Here is a 23,146-nt window from a genome sequence, read left to right as displayed (position 1 = left end):
TTCCAAGATTGCCAAGTCGCCACCCTCCCCCTTCCTGACCTCGCCTCCTGCCGCTCTGAAATGGACCACTGGATGACAGCTTACCACCTCCTCGCCAGTCCTGGTAAAACCTGAAATCCTAATCTGCTGTAAAAATGCACTCTTCTCCCAACCAACCCTTTGGCCACCCTCCCTAGGAGCCCCGCCCGTAGCACCTGACTCAGTAAAGCACCTGCGATGCACATTACACTGGGATCTGACTCTCTCACCACATCAACACTGTGTCCAGAAGATGTCATTTCATGCTCGGCGCCTCAGACGGATCTTCCCTTTTCTCTCCTACCCGCGCAGAGTCTCAGCAATCCTTGCCATCATCCTCTCCTGCTTAGGCTACGCAAACTCCCTCTACCTGGGGGTGTCCCTGCTTACCAGCTCAGAAAACACTAGCAAATCCAAAACTCTGCAGCTAGACTCCTCCGTGCACTCCCACCCGTAGAACGCATCACTCCTGCCCTTAGAGTGCTGCACTGGCTTCCTATCAGCCGATGGGCGCCCTTCAAGGGCATGTGCATTACACACTGTGCCCTTCACAAGACAGGCCCAGAATTCCTCCAACACAAACGTACACGTTACCAACCCGTTACCAAAGGCCTCAAAAAGAGGCTCTTCTCCCAAGACACCTAAATGCACCACTACTATATTCCTACCTGCAATGAGCCCTAGTGTACTATGCAATTAACGTAACGAATGTTTGTAACCTATGCAAGCAACTTCTGTAATCTAATACCTATGCAAGCAACCAATGTAACCATCCTTCTTAAGCAAAAAGCGCCTAGAGGCCTCCGGGTTTGCTGTGCTATACAAATGTCAAAATAAATAAATAAACCCATCAGAAACCTTAGGTCTGGCTCTGCACTCCGCCTTGTGATTCAATTGCACCAGAATTGGAGGGTCCTCCTTTTCCGTCCAAGCTCCCAGCCTTTGCAACTCCCTTCCTCTGAACATTCGCCGTGATGAGGACTACCTCTCCTTCAGAAAAGCAGTCAAAACCTTGTTATTCCTTCCAGCGACTTGGAACTCTTTCCCTTGTCACGCTTACCTCATGACACCTAGGCCTGGACTCAGTCAGCGCCTCCCCAGTACACCGTACAGAGCAAGGTATAGCATAGCTTCATAGCAGACTGTACGGTCCGATCACACAGCTACATCCAAGGCAAAGCTTCAACGGAGCCTCAAGGCACGTATTCCCACAGCCCTCCGGTGGTCTTCAGCCGCAGGCAGGGCCGCCCGCACGCACTTGCATCCATACACCAGACTAAAACACAAAGCACAACATCTCTGCCATCAGAATTCAGCGATGACCTATGACCATCAATGTGGACTAGCTGGACACATACCGAGTCTCCCGCGCGCACCCTCCCGACCACCTCAGCCCCCGTGCACGTGCCTGACCTTTATGGGCAGCCTCCACCCAACTCCCTATCTTGGCCAAATGCACACACGCATTCTAATCCTTCGGCATATCAAGGACTACGGTCCCCAGAGGGCGTTTCCCCCACTAGCGCATTGAGGCCATATTAAGGGGATACAGGCACTATATAAATGACAAACTCCTACTATTAAGGCTCTTCAGGCATTCCTCAAAGGATGTATACTAGCCAAAAGAATGTCCAAATATGGGACTTCAAGTTCGTCCATAATCAATTCTGTGGAGGTAGTTATTTCATTTTCAGTTGAATTCTTAGGTCTCCCAGCTGGGACAGCCTCTGTTGGGGTGCACTCGGGCCTTATACCAAGGCAGTACCTCTGTATCTGGACAAATAGCTTCCTCCCATCTGGGGGAACAGATTTTCTCACATAGAAGTTGTGCCTCCTTGTTTCCAACATGTATTTGACATGCATGGGTGTGAAGGTTTTAAAAGGGAACTACGTGATAATATTGCATCAGTTACTGCGAACGCGATTTTTTAACAACACATGTATGCTGAAATAAATGCGGGGGGAGACCGCCTTGCACAGCCCCCATATCACACCACTTCAATGAGTACTTTAATGAGTACCCCAACCCCACCCCCATTTATATTTGAATTTGTTGTTAAATATGCAGTATGTTCGTATGTGCAGTAACGGTATGTGCAGTAATGGTATGCGCAGGAACAGTATGTGTAGTAATGGTATGTGCAGTATTATCGTATGCACAGTAACGGTATGTGCAGTAATGCTATGTGCAGTAACAGTATGTGCAGCAATGGTATGCACAGTAACAGCATGCACAGTAACGGCATGCACAGTAATGGTATGCACAGTAAGAGTATGCACAGTAACAGCATGCTCAGTAACACTATGTAGAGTGATGGTATGCACAGTAATGGCATGCGCAGTAAAGGGTATGTGCAGTATTATCATATGTGCAGTAACAGTATGTGCAGTAACAGTATGTGCAGTAATGGTGTGCGCAGTAATGTCATGCACAGTAAAGGGTATGTGCTGTAACGGTATGCAAAGTAATGGTATGTGCAGTATTATTGTATGTGCAGTAACGGTATGCACAATAACGGCATGCGCAGTAAAGGGTATGTGCAGTAATGGTATGTGCTGTAACGGTATGCAAAGTAATGGTATGTGCAGTATTATTGTATGTGCAGTAACGGTATGCACAATAACGGCATGCGCAGTAAAGGGTATGTGCAGTAATGGTATGTGCTGTAACGGTATGCAAAGTAATGGTATGTGCAGTATTATTGTATGCACAGTAACGGTATGCACAGAAACAGTATGTGCACTAGTGGTATGTGCAGTAACAGCATGCACAGTAACTGTATGTGCAGTAATGGTATGCGCAGTAACGACATGCACAGTAACAGCATGCACAGTGATGGTATGCACAGTAATGGCATGCGCAGTAAAGGGTATGTGCAGTAACGGTATGTGCCATATTATCGTATGCACAGTAACGTTAAACACAGAAACAGTATGTGCACTAGTGGTATGTGCAGTAACAGTATGCACAGTAACGGTATGTGCAGTAACAGTATGCACAGTAACGGTATGTGCAGTAACAGTATGCGCAGTAACGGTATGTGCAGTAACAGTATGCACAGTAACGGTATGTGCAGTAACGGTATGCACAGTAACGGTATGTGCAGTAACAGTATGCACAGTAACGGTATGTGCAGTAACGGTATGTGCAGTAACGGTATGTGCAGTAACAGTATGCACAGTAACGGTATGTGCAGTAACGGTATGTGCAGTAACGGTATGCCCAGAAACAGTATGCGCACTAGTGGTATGTGCAGTAACGGTATGTGCAGTAACGGTATACACAATAACGGCAGGCGTAGCAAAGGTATGTGCACTAGTGGTATGTGCAGTAACGGTATACACAATAACGGCAGGCGTAGCAAAGGTATGTGCACTAGTGGTATGTGCAGTAACAGTATGCGCAATAAACGGTATGTGCAGTAATGGTATGTGCAGTAACAGTATGCACAGTAACGGCATGCGCAGTAACGGTATGTGCAGTAACGGTATACACAATAACCGCAGGCGTAGTAAAGGTATGTGCACTAGTGGTATGTGCAGTAACAGTATGCACAATAACTGCATGCGCAATAAACGGTATGTGCAGTAACAGTATGCGCAGTAACGGTCTGCGCAGTAACGGTCTGCACAGTAACGGTCTGCACAGTAACGGCGTGATACCGTTTTAAAGCAGGACTCCCACCTTTCCCCTCCAGTCGGCCTCCATCCCCATGGAAGCAGCGCCTGTAGGCCAGTCCACACCTAGGGCCAGTGAGCTGGCAGCGGCCCTCTGGGAAGAACAGTTGGGAGTCTGTCTGGGTGAAGCCATGTAATTCTGCCTTCGTCCTCAAGACATCAGAGTTACCAAGTGATAACCGCTGTTGGCTCAAGTTCGTTATCAATTGCCTGTGATGGAACTTAAGACCAAACAGGGTCCTTTATTTAATTGCTCTCCCTGTGTATTCTGGGAATTGTATTTCACGTTTAATCTCTTGGCACAATCTAGCATTTCAACACCCACACACTTATTTCACCATTTACACTGCTGCTTAGTTTATCGCAATTCATTGCTTCAGAGTTCAAATGACGTCTAACTTCCCAGTGCAGTTGGTAACCAGTGCCCCCACAATTTTCATTGTTCAAATGTTGCTTGTTTTGCTTTGCAAATGAGTAGTAGGTGTCCTAGGATTCAGTGTTTCAGTGAAAGGTTTTCTTGCTTCACTTGGAAATTAGTACTGCATTTCCTACAAATTGGTTTTTCAATGTGTGAACGTTTTTTTATCTCACTTCGGAATTAATAATCAGTTTCAACGGTTCCAAGTTTACATGTTGAATTTTTGTTGTTGTTTCATTTGGGAATTGATAGTCAGTTTCCTACAATTATGCGTTTCAATGTTGACATTTTTTTGTTTCATTTTGGAATTAGTGGTCGGTTTCCTTGGATTCAGTGTTTACATTTTCCGATGTCTTCATTTTTAACGCGGGAATTAGTAGTTGGGTTCCTAAAATTCAGTGTTTCGATGTTCAAATGTTTTCTTATCTGGAAATTAGTAGGCAGTGCATGTCAATGCTGAAATGGTTTATTGTTTTCCTTGGGGAGCTGCTATCCAGATGCCCATAATGGAGAATTGCAGTGCTCAAATTGTTAAAATGGGTACCTACCAAGGGGATGCGCCCCCATATTATATGGCCCCTCTAGTCAGATTTCTTCTGGGGTTTTTGCCACTGGTGTCTCATTGCCTCCCCACAAGGTTCATCTGCCAGGGAACCAGAAAATGCCAGTGTCCCCACCAGAGAACGCAGGAATGCAATTGCCATAATTAGCAGTGGAATTTGCCAAAGTCTTGATCCTGGTTTGGCAGAACCTTCTGCAAAAGTTTGGATGGGCCAGAAAGTTGGAGATTGGTCGGAAGTTAGCAGGATGGATCAGCTAAGATCATGGAGGCACGTATCAGCAGGGACCTAACTGCCCTCCACTTAAGTGATCTGGACTGATCGTGGATTCAGAGAGGATTAAGATCAGAGCTGGATCATGGAGCGAAAGTTCCACGTACTTGGTTGGCGGGCTGGATGGGTATCATCGAAGAAGCAGGGGAAGTGACCATTTTTCAGAAGTTGAAGGCTGTTGGATAAGAATGGCGGAGGGACTCATCTTTTAAGAGAATACTGAAAGTTCCAAAGTGAAGAACTTTGCCTATGAAAGTTGCTCCACGCACCACGTCGGAGGCCTAAGGGTTGAGTGCTTCTGCCGATCACCAAAAACAGAAACTACAGTGATGATACCAAACACTGTGGCTTTCTACACAGCTGCTCACACCCAGAACACCCCGGAGCACCTCCAATCCCCTCGTGCTAGGAGCAAAAAAGACTCAGAAGCTCAATGCACACCAAACGCCCCTCCGTTGACCGCAAATGTGACCCGAGTAACCAAGATTCTCTCGACAAACTCTGGGAGTCCAATCTCCTCTCTAACAGCAGATCCATGACTGTACCAGCACATCTCTTCCTGGCTGACTGCTGCATGAACCAGTCCAGCCACCGTACCTCTGGGGCAGTGTGTACTTGCAAAGAGCATGCAAAGGCCTGAGGTATTGAGATCCTGGCTTAATACCGAGTCCCGGGAAGGCTGATCCTATTTCACTGTGTCCCAAAAGGCAGTATTCCCGACATCACACAAAGGAACCTGGCTGGTTGACATGTGAGGTCTCTGATGCCTGTCAGGGACCTAAAAGTAGCAAGCGTCCACGGAGTTCACCTCTCTGTGGTACTGAGCCTTACACCCACGTGCCTCCCATTCATGCGGTGGCTATTGGGTTATAAAATGGAACCCTCTGTCTACAATGTACCATATATTTTCTAATCCTGCTCTATTGGTTGTGCAATTTGTGCTCTTCAATTGCAATGTGGTTATGGGGTGCTCCTAGTACCCACCAGGACCCCTGGCAGAGTTCAGCCTTGGCCTGCGGTGCCTTCAAGTGAGCAAGTAGTGAGCTAAAGGTATTTAAGTTACTCCATTGGACTGCTTCTGTTTGTGAACAGCTACACAGGGTATTGTGGGCGCACGCCTGCACTGAATTAATAGTATAGTCCTTTTCGCATTCTTTCAGTGGCAACAGTGACATTTATTTAATGGAGGGGCATAAACCTCACCCATATATATATGCATGAGCAACTGGACATAGTGTGAGGGCTCAAACCAACAAGAAGAGGTTTGAGGTGTTCTTCCTCTGGGAAACCTTTTTTAATAATGTGTTAACTGCTGCTTTTTACAGCATGTTTTGTGAAAGAAATAGGACAAAAGATACACAATTTGCAATCGTTTTTGATGGGTAACACATACAAAACAATAGAGGCCAAGTCACCAAGAGTGCAAAGGAGCATTTTCCAATGCATTTTCGCGATGCCTTTGCCAACAGTCTGTGCCAATACTCTGCCAGTGTGAAAAGAAATCCTGTGATGGCTGAGCCAACACATCTCCAGACTGGCTGTACTAATATATGCCAGTATTCCCACTTAAGAACATATTCAGGTTGGCTTTGCCCATAATGCCAGTAAGAAATGCAATGCCACTGTCAGAAAACATGTCCACAATGGCTACACCAATGTATGTCAGAATGGCCACATAAGAACTCTTATTGTGAAGGCTTGGCCGGACAATTTGCTACACGCGATCGAACGCGAGATAACCTCTGCAGGGGATCTAACCCGTTATTGGAAGAGTGGATATCTTTTCTGCTAAACCTAACATGGGGCATTAGTGAAATTCAAGTGCTATACTTTAAAAAGCCCTGATTTGAGAAAGGTCTTGAAGGGGACCGAAACACGTGTCATCCAAAGGGGCATTTCTAAATATTAAAACACTTTTTGAAACATTGGGCGCAGTCTCATCCTGGGTCTCTCCTTTACCATATATGTATACTAATTGATCTTTTCACAATTGACCTTGGAAGAATTGACCTCGGGAGAATGTACCTAATTTAAAAGGTCAATTAGGACATATATGCGGGGGAACCCCCCGCAACCCCCACCCAATCCATAACCCCCTGCAACCCCCCACCCAATCCCCTTATATTATTTATAATCCAAAACCAACCCAATACATATATGAAATAACTAAAATAATAGAAAGGTCAATTGTGCAGAAGGTCAATTAGGACCACTATAATTAGGTCAATTAAGACAAAAGGTCAATTGTAAAAGGTCAATTTGGGTAATACCGCAAGGAGGTCCTGGTGTCCTCTAGGACTCAGAAGGGAGTCCTAGAGGACTAGAAGGCAGCCAGTCAAAGCGGCAGAGTGGAGCATTAGTTGGGGAGGGGAAGAGGGATCTTGAGGAGCTTCTGGAACTTAAGGAGATCCGGCTCACGCCTGAAAGCGGCAGGAAGGCAATTCCAGAGGGAAGCTCCTGCCGAAGAGATAGTTCTACCCCCACTCTCTGCTTGGAGAAGCATCTGAACTCCCGAGAGTTGGAGCTAGAAGACCGAAGGGCTCTAGCAGGGAGGTATTTATGGAGAGGGAGTTGGATATAGCGGGGTCCCAGGCCCCAGAAAGCCTTGTGGATGATGCAGAGGGTCATGAACTTAATCCTCACAGCAACTGGGAGCCAGTGGAGAGATTTTAGGGCTGGAGAGATACAGTCCCTGGGTTTGAGACCAAGCATAAGTCTTGCAGTTCTATTCTGGATTAGTTGAAGGGGGCGTATGGAGGAGTTGGGTAGGTTGAAGAAGAGGTTTTGAAGTAGTCCAGCTTAGAAAGGACCAGAGCTCTGGAGACATTGAGTTTCTGCGGGAAGGCGAGGACAGGGAGAATGCCTCTGAGGAGGTGCAGCTGGTAGTGGGCCTTCTTGGCAAGGTCCCTGATGTAAGGAGAGAAGGAGAGAGAGGAGTTGAATATAACGCCAAGGTTTTTAGCCTCACAGGACGGTGAGGGGAGAGGACCAATGGAGGGCGCCAGAGAGTAGGAGGGAAGGAGGGAGCAGGGGTCCCAATGAGAAGGATCAAGGACTTACTGGCATAAAGACAGAGATCGCTCGCAGCGCACCATGCCTGAATAGCATACAGGCAGTCACGAATGAGAGAGGAAGAGGAGGCAGTGGAGGGAAGCTTGAAGGAGAGTTGCATGTCTTCTGCATAACATTGGAAGTGAGGAGAGAAGGTGGAGATCAAATGGGCTAGAGGGGCAAGGTAGATGTTGAAGAGCCACAGTGAGAGAGAGGCTAGAGCCCTGATGGACGCCGCAGGTGGAGAGTGAGAAGGAGGAGAGGAAAGGGTGCAGTTGAACCTGGGAATGTCGATCAGACAGGAAAGTGAACCAGTCCAGGGCCAGGTCAGTGATGCCAAGGATATCACAGAGTTGAGTCAATTTATAAAGGTGACATGATTAACGGTGTTGATGGCAGAGGAAAGATCCAGAAGGATAAGAATGGATGGAGAGTTGAAATCGAGATTTGAGAGCAGGTCTTCACGGGTGTTCAGAGGAGCAGTTTCCGTGTCTTTGGCTGCTCTGAAGCCAGACTGGTGATCAGTGGCGGCCGCTATCACAGGGCGGCAGGGCGCCGCCCCCCCCACTTAGGCCCACCACCAGGTCTGACTGCTGTAACAGATTCAGAAGAATAATAAATAAATAATTGCCTGAGTGCGGATTAAATCGTGATTAAACTCACATCAGATTATATGTATTAGGTATAATAAAATCCTAAATAAAATATTTTCCAAATTGTATCCTCTGGATTTTCTTTCCGAGATGAACTATTGTACTAAAACCCTAATCTAGAGAGTGGGGTTCCCTGTGGCGAGACACTGGAGACAATTACCTTCCTATTGTTGCAGCCGGCCCATGAATAGGATTCCTTTTCATGGGCCGGCTGCAACAGCGAGGCGCGTTCCGTTTTACACTGCATTTGCTTATAGTAAAGTGCGTGGAACTCATAGCTCCATGCGGTTTACGTAACCCTTTTAAGTAGGATGCTGGCGGGGCGCTCGAGGGGTGGTCCCGCCAGTATCACTATGTGCGCAAACAGCGCAGCAAAGATCTGTAATCTGCAGGGAGGGAGGGAGGGAGTCTCCTTCCCTCCCTGCATAGATACAGTAATCTCATTGGCTGTTTGCCAATGGCTGGCAAACAGCCAATGAGATAACTGTATCTATAGAGGCAGCCAATGACTTGAGTGTGGAGGTGGGGTGATGGCCCAGGCTGCATCCACCCACACGCCTCTCTCTCTCTTCCTCCATCGTCCTCGTGTTTTGAACGTGTTCGTGGTGAGCTGTCCAGCCCTGCCCTGCTGCCCACCAGAGAGAAAATAGTCCGCAGTGCAGGCCGTAGAAGTTTGCCCTCTCCGACTCCGTCCACCGCAGAGTAAGTCCAACTGTTCTGTGGCCACAGCAACTTTTACTTGTTGCTTAGTTGCCAAGTTGCTTGGCCTTGCAGTGCTGGAGTTAGTTGGCTGGCTCCATTAGAAGCCAGTCGAGCAGACTCGAGCTGCACCTCCCTCGTCCTGCGAGAGAGAGGTGCCCGACTGCTTCGGTGTACTGGCCTTGGATATGTGTGAAGGCCTGGCTCCATTAGAAGCCGTTGGGCACCTCTCTCGCAAGACGAGAGACTATTACCCATGGATGTTTTGTACGTATCATGCTGAATACTACCGCTTACAATGAGCAATTCGGTTTCACGCGGGAAAAGAGGATTTTTTTGTAAATAAGAAACCAGTGTTCTTTTTGTAAAAGCTCATTTGCCCACATTGTTAAACCATGTAGATTTATAAATGGTGCTCTCTGTGTAACGTAGGACACAGTTTCTTTTCTCCAAAAGGTATCTGAATCAAAAATAGGATACCCGTGTCTTTGAATCGTTCCATGTGTTAGCGTTTGGAGTTGGACGCGTGTATTGCTTTTTAAAAATATTGTTCTCCTCCAATGTCTGCAGTTCTTCCAGCATAATGCTGCCACATGCAGATCCGTGTCCCCCCTGTGACAGCAATTGTCTGCGAGGTCGGCAATTTCACACAACGGGAAACACGCTGGTCATTGTAAGGGCGGTCTGTGCAAATAATCGATTAGACACGAAAACTTGCATTCAGAAAAGCAGCGCATGGAGGGATTTCCAAGATGTTAATGGCAGTATGGGACATATAGCATTGACGTGCTTACGGGTTCACAAAGTTGCTAGCCGCCACACTATGAACTAACTTCAGCACACAAAGATCTATAACTGGACCAGTGTGGGGTGTGAGAATGAGTGATCAATAATTATGAAACAAATGACACACTCCGGATTTTCAGGTGCGCAGAGAAAGGGTTTGAAACAAACATCGCCATAGTCACGTGACATGACCTCTCTTCATTCACTTTTAGTAGATTTTAGATACTGTTTGTGCATAACATGTCATTTTACCCATGTGTCTCCGGGTGCTACTAGGTCTCTGGCTCAGGACGAGTGCCCTGGCCCAGAAAACATGCACTCACAAATGCAAGCGCCCAAAAGACCTCACCCTACCAAGCAGTGTGCAATATAGTACCCACACACAGACACAGCACATGGCCCACTTTTCGGAATCCCTTTCTGATGACTGAAGTGTGCATATTTCTGTGATTGCGCAACAGGAACGTTCGCTTTGGGATTGCGGGTGATATGATATGATAAGTCATTTATAATACGCTTGGTACACAAGTGTTTCTAGGCGCAAGTCTGGACTTTTTCTTACTTGGTGTGAGCTCAAATAGCGACGCAGCAAATGACACTTTAATGCACTGTTGCACTGAGACTTGTATGTCTAAAAATGTATCCTTCGAGCACAGGGCAGTGGGTCTCGAAGAATTTCAATGATGAATTTCTTTTTGCATACATTATAGTACCAGCTACTCTCAATAAAAGCTGCTGTAAAATACACTTGCACACGTAAGAATAATTTACCACCATTAGTATGTAAAACCTAATGCTTTTTATGTAATATTTTGGTGGGTTTTGGACAGTAAATGGCACATTTTGGAGGCCATTTTTCAAACAATTTCACGGGGGAGAACCCCCCAAGCTCCCTTTGGGTGGTGTGGGCTTGTGCGCTGCGCACGCTTGCTCCCAAATTCCCCCTCGGAACGTACCACCCCACCAGCTTTAAAACTCACCAGCCGCCACTGCTGGTGATCGTGGAGACAACCAACAGATTCAGTGTGGTGGATCTGCTGGGAGATTAACAACTTCTCCAAGAGTTTTCCCAGGAAGGGAGTAATGGAGATGGGGCGGTAGTTAGCTGGGCAGGAAGGGTCGGCAGGAGGCTTTCTAAGGAGAGAGTGCACAAGGGAGAGCTTGAGGAGCAGTGGGAAGGCACCAGTAGCAATGAAGTGTTGCAGAAATCAGCCAAGGCTGAAGCAAGGGAGGCGATGTTGACCATGAACATTCTGGAGGCACAAGGGAGCACCCGTTTGGAGGAGACTTTCATAGAGAGGACAACTCTAGAGACCTCATCCAGTGCTATGGGCGAGAGGGAGTGTATGAGAGAAGGGCAGAGGGAGGCCTGAAAGTGGATAAGGACGGAGGGCACAGGAGAGTGAGGACTGGATGTCCTGAGTTTTGGTTGTGACGTGGGAGGCCAGTGCAGTGTAGAGGGCCTCGGATGGCAGAGGAGAAGTGGAGACTGCAGTAGGATTGACGAGTTCCTTGCAGATTTTGAAAAGTTCAGCAATGTTATTGGTGGCCCCAGAGATGTGGACTTGGATATGGGCCCTCTTCTTCGAGCTGCTGGAGAATCTGTATTGCCTTTGGAGCAGGCAGCCGGCCAATCTGTCCGTGGATGTGCTCGAAGCCAGCCACTTCCGTTCAGCAACTCTGCACTTGCATTTCGGAGAGGCTACGTCAGAGTCATACCAGGTGTTACGCTTGGAAGCAGGCTTCATACGGATGCTCATGACAGGGGCAAGGGTGTCAAGGGTATTGGAGATGGAGAGGTGAAGTTTAGCAAGGGCTGTGTCAGTGTGAGAGTCAGTGGCCCAAATGGGAGGGGGATTGAAAGTGGCGGCAAAAGCTGCAACTGACACTTGCTTGATCAGACGAATGACGGAGAAGGAGACTGGCAATGCAGGCAGAGGCTTAGCTGAGGGACCCAAGTGACCCAGATAAGAGGACAAGAGAGCACGATCGAACCAGGAGAGAGGGGTAGTGAGAGGGCTGGAGATGGAGCTGTCTGCTGACATGAGAGCATCCAAGATGTGTCCGGCTAAGTGGGCCAGACCGGGGGGAAGAATGGAGAGTCACATAGGCTGCAGAAGAGTCCAGTGGCCGCATCAGGAGAGTCAAGGTGAATATTGAAGTCTCTGAGGAGGAGAAGCTTGGAGGTCGAGGGCCCAGGAGAGAGGAGGGGAGGTCAGACCACTCCGAAAGGAAGAGGGAGACCGGACCAGGGTGTGGATGGTGGCAGGGCGTGAAAGCCATAATCAGGTGACGCTCATCTGGCATTTGATCTCCATTAATTTTATACCATGAAATAATTCCTGACTGTATTAAAAATTATAATCCTTGTACTTTTACGATTGGCACGTTTTTGAATAAGTGATTATTTGCAATACAGAGGACAACACCAGTCATTTGTATTCCGATGAAAAGGTAATTGATTTATAATACCTGGATTCCGGTGATATCTGTGAAAAAGCTTGGAAATAATGTTCGTATTACAGGCTAGTTGTGACATCACAAGTGACCTGTAATTAGGAAATGACACCACGCCCGCTCGGTCACCAGTTCAGTTGCAACGTTAAGCTTGCGCCAGTATTCCAGCTGTTACTGCAGCACCTAGAGCTGGGACACGCTTTTCAAATTCCTTGCTTGTCAAACAGTTTTCTGTGACACTCTACAGCCATGAATTGACAAGCAAGTGTTTATTGTAGAATATTTAACTCATGCACTGCTAGAGTGTAATACATGCCAGCAAGGATCTGCCTGTTATTACGCATTTTAAAGCACAAAATGAAAACGTTGGTGCATTGTATTAAACTGTTTAAACTATTTTTCTGCAGCGAATTAGAAGCTGCATATATGTTTTTGTTGCAAACAGATTCTACATGGATTATATGGATCACGAAACGGAAGATCCCTCTCATTACATTAAGGAAGAGGCCAGGTCTTAAAGGAGGCGGCATTGTGTGGCCATGTACTATAAGGAATAAAATACCCCCTACCATAGGTAGAAAGGATATTGCAACAATTGGCCTGGTAAATAAAATCACAAATGAGCACGGTTCGGATTGATTCGCGATAATGCCATTTTTGCACATCGACGCCATAGGGTTGTGGGGTCTGCAATCTGCAGATCGACGGCTGTTTTGGACTACGGCATCCATGATCCTTCACCTTGGCTTTGGCTGGGGAGGGCTGATGGGAGTTGTAGTTGAAAGCATCTGCAGAGCCAAATCTTACAGATCCCTGCTTACTGGGAACAGTGGGACTCTCGAGTGGGGGCAATGTGGAGTGCACAGAGGTGCGGGGTGGCCTGAACCAGCAAAGTGCTAACCCTCCACGCCCTAATACGGCACATGGGTGCCAGGGCCCAGATCCACGCAAACAGTACATGGAGAGAAAGCCGTGGATGAAAAGTGTATTTGTGGGATGTGGGGGTGCGACTGAGGTTAATTCCCAACAGCCAATTCTCTAAAAAGGGTCAATAAAGCAAGAGAATGCAGAAGGTCTCTAGTTTTCGAACAAGTTATTAAATGGCCTCACTCCAAAAGGCTAAAATGCTAAGAGGTTGAGGCGGGAGCAGTTATGAGAGTCAAAAAAGGGGGGTGGGTGAAACGAACGAGTCTGAGGGAAACCATAAGGCTGTAAGAGGGACAAGAGGGGGCGTGAGTGGAACCGGGATCTGTGGAGGGAACGGCAACGGGGCGGGGACGGGGGCGGGGTGGGTATGGACAAGGTGGACATGAGGCAGGAGAGGGGAACAAGGGAGGGTGTGAGGACGTAAGTGGAAACAGAAAGTGTGAAGGGAACAAGGAAGCTAAGGGAAAGCAAGAGTGTGCATGGACAAGGGACTGTGTATGGGGGTGAGGAGACCAACCGGGTCTGAGATGGGGAGGGAAGTCTAAGGGAACCTTCTTTTATTGAGGCAAATTGAGGGTATGTGAGGGGAAGAAGGTGTGGTCGGTGGCAATTGCGAGCGAGGGAGACCAAATGGGCAAGAGTGGAAAAGGTGGTGTGTGTTGAAGTCTAGAAAGCTGCTGTTAAGGGTAACACGGGGGTGAGTGGAATCAGGGAACATGGTGGGGGAGATGAGGAACACAGGGAAGCATCCAAGAGTGAAGATGAATAATGGGGGGACGAGGTAAACAAAGGCAAGTGAAAGGAGACAAGGGCTGTGAGGAGCAAACAGAGCGTAAGGGAGAAGCAGGGAGCACTCTCCAGTCCCTTCTCCTCAATCCCCCCTATCTATCAAGGTGTCCAACTCCAGGCCTCGAGGGCGGATCCATATCGGATTTTCAGAATACCCCTCATTAATATTCATGAGTTAAATTTGCATGCAATGATTCTAAATGTATGCACATTTTTTCTCATGAATATTCATGAGGGACTTCCAGAAAACCACCATCCCCCAACTTTCTCAGCTCCCGTTCGCACCTGGCTTTCATATACCTCCCTCGTGCCTAAACCACCTCCTCATGTCGACACCCCTACTCAACCCCCATTTCACCTGATTTCTGCCAGCACACTTACACATCCCCAACACACCTCTGCCCCAATTGCCAATCTCACCTTCCCTCTGTGCACCCCTACTTCATCGCTGCTCCAGCCACCCCTCCACACCTCTGCTCCCAGTATCACCTCTCCTCTCCCACCTCTACCATCACCCACCACTATCTGTATGCCCTCACCTCCACCTCATAGCACCTCTTCTTCCAAGCCCCATTCACCTCTACTCCAACACATAAACTCATGTCGGCTTCCTCAGTACAGCTCCCTTCAACTTCCACATTCAACTCATCTGCATGCTGACATCCTCACCTCAAGTCCACACCCGCCACTCCTCTGCTCCTATATCCCCCTTCACCTCACTCCTCCCGGGCGCCATCGTACCTTTGCTTACAATCCACTAGTCTGCTTGAGCATCCATCGGTTAATTCACCTGCCACATCCCCCACCACACCTCTGACCAGGGATATCCGCAATTCACACCTTCTTCTAAACCCCTTCTGCTCAGATATTCCCAAGCGACCTATGACCACCCCACGTCATTCACATTTGCTCCCATTCTGCTCTCTGTCCTGCGCCCAACCCCTATTTCCCCACACCTGACCTAGGTTCCTGCATCTCAACTTGAGCTCACATCCCAAACCCCTCTCAGTGCCCCACACAGTCTCTCCTGAAGTCACGTCTGCCCTTCAACCCTTCTCAGCATGGCATATCCTTTATATAACAACCAGTCCGTATCTTCAGCCTCTTCCAGTATGCCCTATCCTTTCTATCAAAACCAGTCTAGATCTTCAGCCTCTTCCAGTGTAGTATACCCTGTCAATCACAACCAGTCCTGATCTTCAACCTCCTCCAATATTGCATAACCTTTCTATCAAACCCAGTCAGGATCCTCAGCTCTTCCACTATAGTACAACCTTTGCATCACAACCAGTCCTGATCTTGAACCTCTTCCAGTATGACATCACAACCAGTCCACATCTTCAGCTGCTTCCAGTATGGCATATCCTTTCTATCAAAGCCACTCAAGATCTTCAGCCTCTTCCAGTATAGTATACCCTTTCTATCCCAGCCAGTCTGGATCTTCAGCCTATTGCACTGTAGCACACCCTTTCTATCAAAGCCAGTAAAGATCTTCACCCTCTTCCAGTATAGTACACCCGTTCTAACACAACAGTCCTCATCTTCAACCTCTTCCAGTATGGCATAGCCTTTCTATCACAACCAGTCCTGATCATCAACCGCTTCCAGCCTGGTAAATCCTTTCTATAAAGCCAGTCAAGATCTTCAGCCTCTTCCAGTATAGTATACCCTTTCTATCAGAACCAGTCCTGATGTACAACCTGTTTCAGCCTGGCACATCCTTGCTTTCAAAGCCAGTCAAGATCTTCAGCCTCTTCTAGTATAGTTTACGCTGTCTATCACAGCCAGTCTGGAGCTTCAACCTCTTCCAGTAGAGCATATCCTTTCTATTAAAGCCAGTAAACACTGTCACCCTCTTCCAGTATACTATAGCCTTTCTATCACAACTAGTCCTGATCCACAACCTCTTCCAGTATGGCATATCCTTCTATCAAAGCCAGTCAAGATATTCAGCCTTTTCCACTATAGTATAACCTTTCTATCACAACCAGTCAAGATATTCAGCCTCGTTCACTACCCTTTCTATCATAGCCAGTACGGATCCTCAACCTTTCCTGCATAGCATGTCCTTTCTATTAAAGCCAGTAAACACTGTCACCCTCTTCCAGTATAGAATTGCCTTTCTATCACAACCAGTACGGATCTTCAGCCTCTTCCAGTATAGCATATCCTTTCTATCAAATCCAGTCAGGATCTTTAGCCTCTTTTGCTTTAGTATACCCTTTCTATCACAACCAGTCCTGATCGTTAACCTCTTCCAGCCTGGCATATCCTTTCTATCAAATCCAGTCAGTATCTTTAGCCTCTTTTGCTTTAGTATACCCTTTCTGTCACAACCAGTCCAGATCTCCTGCCTCTTCCGGTATGGCATATCCTTCTATCAAAGCTAGTAAAGATCTATAGACTCTTCCAATATAGTATACATTTTCCATCACAGCCAGTCCTCGTCTTCAACCCTTTTCCAGTAAGGCATTTCCTTCAGCCGCATCTAGTAAACTATACACCACAGGTCTGTCACAGTCTGTCCCTCCAGTCTATTCCAGTAATCTGTACTTCCTTGGTCTCTCATAGTATGACCATCTGGTCTCTCCCATTAAAATGTACCCCCTCTAACTCTCGTAGACTGCTCCTCCAATCTCTTCCAATAGATTATACCCCTGGGTCTCTCATGGAATGCCGCTTCAGTCTCTTCCAATACACTACACCCCCTCAGTCTCTCATAGCCCACCTCTCCAATCTCTTCCAGGAAAATATACCCAAGAGGGTTCCTCATAGTCCCCCCTTCCAGGTTTTACCGTACATTATCAATCAGAGGTGTCTCACAGTCCCCCCTCCAGTCTCTTTCCGTAAACTTTACCCCATTGATCACTCATAGTCTCCCAGCCAGCCTCTTCCAATAAACGATACCTCCTCAGTCTCTCACAGTTCACCCCTCCAGTCCATTCCAATAGACAATACCTCTTCAGACTCTCCCAGTTCACCCCTCCAGTCTCTTCCAATAAACAATACCTCCTCAGTCTCTCACAGTTCACCCCTCCAGTCTCTTCCAATAAACGTTACATCCTCGGTCTCTCACAGTTCACCCCTCCAGTCTCTTCCAATAAACGATACCTCCTCAGTCTCTCACAGTTCACCCCTCCAGTCCATTCCAATAGACGATACCTCCTCAGTCTCTCCCAGTTCACCCCTCCAGTCTCTTCCAATAAACAATACCTCCTCAGTCTCTCACAGTTCATCCCTCCAGTCTCTTCCAATAAACGATACCTCCTCAGTCTCTCACAGTTCACCCCTCCAGTCCATTCCAATAGACGATACCTCCTCAGTCTCTCCCAGTTCACCCCTCCAGTCTCTTCCAATAAACGCTACCTCCTCGATCTCTCACAGTTCACCCCTCCAGTCTCTTCCAATAAACGCTACCTCCTCAGTCTCTCACAGTTCACCCCTCCAGTCCATTCCAATAGAGGATACCTCCTCAGTCTCTCCCAGTTCACCCCTCCAGTCTCTTCCAATAAACAATACCTCCTCAGTCTCTCACAGTTCACCCCTCCAGTCTCTTCCAATAAACGTTACCTCCTCGGTCTCTCACAGTTCACCCCTCCAGTCTCTGCCAATAAACGATACCTCCTCAGTCTCTCACAGTTCAGTCCTCCAGTCTCTTCCAATAAACAATACCTTCTCAGTTTCTCACAGTTCACCCCTCCAGTCTCTTCCAATAAACGTTACATCCTCGGTCTCTCACAGTTCACCCCTCCAGTCTCTTCCAATAAACGATACCTCCTCAGTCTCTCACAGTTCACCCCTCCAGTCTTTCCAATAAACAATACCTCCTCGGTCTCTCACAGTTCATCTCTCCAGTCTCTTCCAATAAACGCTACCTCCTCGGTCTCTCACAGTTCACCCCTCGTCTCTTCCAATAAACGCTACCTCCTCAGTCTCTCACAGTTCATCCCTCCAGTCTCTTCCAATAAACGATACCTCCTCAGTCTCTCACAGTTCACCGCTCCAGTCTCTTCCAATAAACGATACCTCCTCAGTCTCTCACAGTCCACACCTTATCTTTTCCAGTAAACTATGCCCATTGCTCTCTCGCCGTTTGCCCCCCACCCTCTTCCAGTTAATTATACCCCCTTAGTCTCTCACAGTTCACCCCTCCAGTCTCTTCCAATAACCAATACCCCCTCAGTCTCTCACAGTTCACCCTTCCAGTCTCTTCCAATAGACGATACCTCCTCAGTCTCTCACAGTTCATCCCTCCAGTCTCTTCCAATAGACAATACCTCCTCAGTCTCTCACAGTTCATCCCTCCAGTCTCTTGCAATAAATGATACCTCCTCAGTCTCTCACAGTTCATCCCTCCAGTCTCTTCCAATAAACAATACCTCCTCAGTCTCTCACAGTTCACCTCTCCAGTCCCTTCCAATAGACGATACCTCCTCAGTCTCTCACAGTTCATCCCCCCAGTCTCTTCCAATACACGTTACCTCCTCGGTCTCTCACAGTTCACCCCTCCAGTCTCTTCCAATAAACAATACCTCCTCAGTCTCTCACAGTTCATCCCTCCAGTCTCTTCCAATAAACGATACCTCCTCAGTCTCTCACAGTTCACCCCTCCAGTCTCTTCCAATAAACGATACCCCCTCTAAGGTTTGTTCGTGTGTTACTTGGCCATCTTGACTTTCAGCATTCTTTCTGACCTGCCAGGTCAGGAAAATCAGTTTATGGTCAGGCACTGCCCGGGAAAAGCCTGGCGTTTCACTGGCTGCTGCGTGGTTTGGGTTTGGGGGTCACAGGAAATGGGTGGGGACTGTCTGGTCCCAATCCACAAACTGGTGCCTGAATGTCTGGTGTGCATGCTTGCATGAGACCCACCGTGGTCCCTGGTTGGACCACTGCTGGTGTGCATGCTTGCATGAGACCCACCGTGGTCCCTGATTGGACCACTGCTGGTGTGCATGTGTGGGGAAGGTCTTGCCATTGGAGGACTGAGTCTGATCACGCAGCTGACTTTGGAATAAGAAGAGGCGTTTTGTGGCCGTTCCAGCAATTCAGAAGAGGAGCCAAGTGTCCCCTGCAGCTGTGAAGACCGAAGGAAGACCCATGGACGATCCCTGATGAGGCTGGGGACCAACTCTTGCTGAAGTCCCCGTGAAGCCCTGTCAAGCTGCTGATCACAGAAGACCCTTTTTGGTGCTTCAACCCTATGGACCAGTAGGAACAACTGGGCACAACGTCTCCTGGTGCTCAAGACAACTGAAGTCTTCAGAAGTGTCCCTAGACCATCCAGTGGGGTTGACCAACTATGAAATTGGGGTACTGCGATAGGAGCATTGTGGTTAAGCACTTTGGCATGGAACTTTGGGAACTGGCACCTTGTCCTACAGAGGTCGTTTCTGCCAAATGGCAGCATTCTAACATCCACAGGACCTGAGATACAAGGCTTACTTCGACTGCTACAACTGTGCCCTCTGCTGTCCCCCTGCAACTGTGACAATCGCCAGAAACTGCTTTCATGCATCCAGTCGTATGCTGAGAAGAGGCCTGCACCAGAGTGAGTGGGAATCTTATACTGGAACACGTTGCTCCGGCCGACTGGGGATTTACTCAAAAGTGCAACTCCTGGGCACCGAGGTCCAGAACAAATGGCGGGAAACACAACCTCTGACGACCCTCTGTAGACCTGCCAAGTCCCAAGAGAAAACGGAGTACGGGGCGTGAGTTACGGTTGTACTTACCTGAACCCCGATCTCCCATTTTAAAAGTTTTCCCAACTTTTCAAACTTTTACATTAGTTTGGCTTTGCCATAGCTTGTTTGCAGAAGCACATCTGAAAGCTGGGGACAGTTTTATTCGTTAGAGTACTAGCTTATCTAGCATTTGGAGCCATCTCCACATCCCCAAGAATCCTCTCCTGACTTTTTGACAACTTACAAAACAGTGCAGAACGTTGTGAAGTTTAGGCACAAGGCGCCCGAGAACTTAAGGTTGGATTTATAAAGTTAGGATTTTAAATCGAGTGGACAGTTGGTGCTATCTCTAATCATTTGTCTTTAATTTCCAATAGTGGGGGGGTTATTGGATTATTCTGCACCAACAACAGTGACTGTGTATAAGCTGTATAGTATTTTAGTATTGTGTGATAATATTACTTGCTAGTAATCATTTTTAGTGTGTTTTCTAGGCCTATAATAAATGTGTTGCTTTTATAACTAACTGTTTGTGTAATCCTTGGTGTTTCACTGTGTGGACTCATTGTGGACCCCTGACACCACTCACATGACCTGAAATTTAGCCTTAGCCTCTCTCCACGCTACTTTCATTGGTTTGGCTAAACTCCCAGAAGTTGCCCCCTGTTCACAATAATAAGGGTGGCCTCCTAAACACCAGGCCAAAGTTTAGAAATCCATTCTAAAATGTACTCTGCCTCTCTCTCCCTTCATTTTATTTCATTGCAATACACACACCCTGCTCCACGTAGCTCCAGTCTCTTCCGGGTTACTCTGCCTCTCTCTCCCTTCATTTCATTTCATTGCAATACACACACCCTGCTCCACGTAGCTCCAGTATCTTCCAGGTTGCTCTGCCTCTCTCTCCCTTCATTTCATTGCAATACACAAACCATGCTCCGCGCAGCTTCAGTCTCTTCTGGGTTGCTCTGCCTCTCTCTCGCTTCTTTTCATTGCAATACACACACCCCACACCGCGTAGCTCCAGTCTCTTCCGGGTTACTCTGACCTCTCTCTCCGTTCATTTCATTGCAATACACACACCCCGCTCCGCGTAGCTCCAGTCTCTTCCCGGTTACTCTGCCTCTCTCTCCCTTCACTTCATTGCAATACACACACCCCGCTCTGCGTAGCTCCAGTCTCTTCCTGGTTACTCTGCCTTTCACCGATAACGTGTCTGGCCCCTGCCACTTTACGCAGCGCAGGTTGTCTCTCATCTCGGTCTCTTCCAGGTCTTTCACTGTGTGTAATTCTGCACTGTTCTAGTCTACTCTCTCGGTCTCTTTGGAACACTGGGTCTCTTACTGGATGTGGGTGCATGGCATAGACTATGGTCTGCAGGATTTCACGGACCAATGCAAGTGCCCATTGTAATATTATAAGGGACAGAAGTTGCGCAGCCATCCAGGCATGGGCTGTGATGCCTCACCTGTGGGGCGCCTCTGCCCCCTTGTCGGGCACGCCCTTTATGCAAAGAAGCCTCTGCAGCAAAGGGTCTCCAACCGGCAGCTCTCCAGATGTTTTGGACTACAACTCCCATGATTCCTCACCATTGACTATGCTGGCTGGGGCTACTGTCACTTGTCCAGAAAACACCGAGAGCAGAAGTTTGCAAGCCCCTGCTCTACGGTGCAGTCGGCCAAGCCGCCTAGTGCCAGGCCTTGGGATGTGCTCTCACTGCCGTGTACGAGTGTCACAGTCTCTCCCTTACCATGCCTGGCAAACTCCAGTGCCCCTAGGAAAATGAGGGGGTGTACATGTTAGTGCCACGGGCCCCCCTCCCTCACTCTAGCTCTGGGCTTCCAGGTTAATGCGCCGGACAGTAAGAGGAACAGGGAGGGCCTGGCTGCAGCCAATGTGTGGGGTAGGCAGGAATTCTAGGGTCCCCTCGCTTCCCACTCCTTTTCTGTCTCCCATCCCCTCCCCTTTATCCTCTAATAGCAGTAAAAGTCCCCCCATTCATACATTATTGTGGAGTGCACCCCCTCCCCCCGTGACGTTCCCAGGCTTCCGGGTCACGTCCTGTGTTCACCTGGCTGTGCTCCCCCGTCTCATTCGGCAAATGCCCGTCTGCCCTCCACCTCTCTACCTTCTCCCCCACGCTCTTTCTAACGCGCCCACGCGCACGCCCAGCCCCTCTAGCCCATCCTCGCCTTCTCTCATACATGCCATGTCACTCAAACGCACACCCTCGCCCCGCTCCACTCCTGTCTCTGCACAGCCCCATACCAAGACCTTCCCGGCCCATCTACCTGCCCAGATCTGCCTCTCCTCGCCACTGCTGCCTCACAGCCTGTGACCCTCATTCCAGAACACCGCCCTCCTACTCGCTGCCCCTTCCACCTCTGCTGCCGCGCAGCCCGGACCATCCCGAGCCCAGCCACTCCTCTACACCCTGCTTCACAGCCTCTGACCCTCCCCCTGCCCTTTCCCAGCCCACCACCCTGTCCCACACCTGCCCAGCCAGTCCCCCCTACCTCATCACACACGCCACCTCTCCTCTGCCCGACACCTGCCAACAGCCCTCGTCCCTGCCCTGCGTCTCCCAGGTGCACCAGCCTCGCCTCCGCGCGCTCCTCTGCTGCCCCCACTCCCTCCCCAGAAGCAGGGGGTGCCCCCAGCTTACCTTCAGGACCGTCTTCATCCTGGGGGCCACGGCAGTCAGCCACAAGAAGCCTCCAGCCCGACTGGAGCGAAGCACCGCTGCAGGGAGCAAAATATTCATAAAACGATGAAGGCTCACCCCCCCCTCCCCGTTGCAACCTGTAATTGTCACTTGTTTGCGCGGGAGGAAAGTCTTTAGGAAGTGGGGGCGGGGGAGGGTTTTATGCCAGAGAATGTTTGATCCACGCAAGTGGTGTTTAAATGATATAAAAAGGGAAAGCCTCCTGGCTGTGGGAGTTGTCATGTGTGCGCGCCGCTTTCAGGCGCTCTGCGCGGTGCCACGCACCTGTGAGGGGTGGCCGCGGCCTAGGCTGGTAGGTGGCCAAGGTGCCCCAGCTGCAGACGGCCACTGTCCTGGGGTCCAAATGAGGCAGAGGGTGGCTATGATTAATCTAAGAGGTCTTGCAATTGGTGATAGAAACCTGGAGGCAATGGGAAGCCTCAACACAC

At 48.6% G+C, this 23,146-nt stretch overlaps 1 protein-coding gene across 3 annotated transcripts in view; it reads right to left on the bottom strand.

Annotated features, from left to right (window-relative positions):
* The window catches only part of PRKD1 (protein kinase D1), a 1,050,331-nt gene extending 1,027,602 nt beyond the window's left edge, over positions 1-22,729 (bottom strand). For all 3 annotated transcript variants that reach the window (XM_069638504.1, XM_069638505.1, XM_069638506.1), the window contains exon 1: positions 22,659-22,729. In XM_069638504.1, coding sequence (XP_069494605.1) covers positions 22,659-22,676 — 18 coding nt within the window. In that variant the 5' untranslated portion in view covers positions 22,677-22,729. The remainder of the gene's footprint in view (positions 1-22,658) is intronic.
* Positions 22,730-23,146: the final 417 nt, after the last annotated feature.

This window comes from Ambystoma mexicanum, chromosome 14 (assembly GCF_040938575.1).
Source record: "Ambystoma mexicanum isolate Mex_15411 chromosome 14, UKY_AmexF1_1, whole genome shotgun sequence".
Lineage (NCBI taxonomy): Eukaryota > Metazoa > Chordata > Amphibia > Caudata > Ambystomatidae > Ambystoma > Ambystoma mexicanum.
This window is presented reverse-complemented; position numbering and strand designations above follow the sequence as displayed.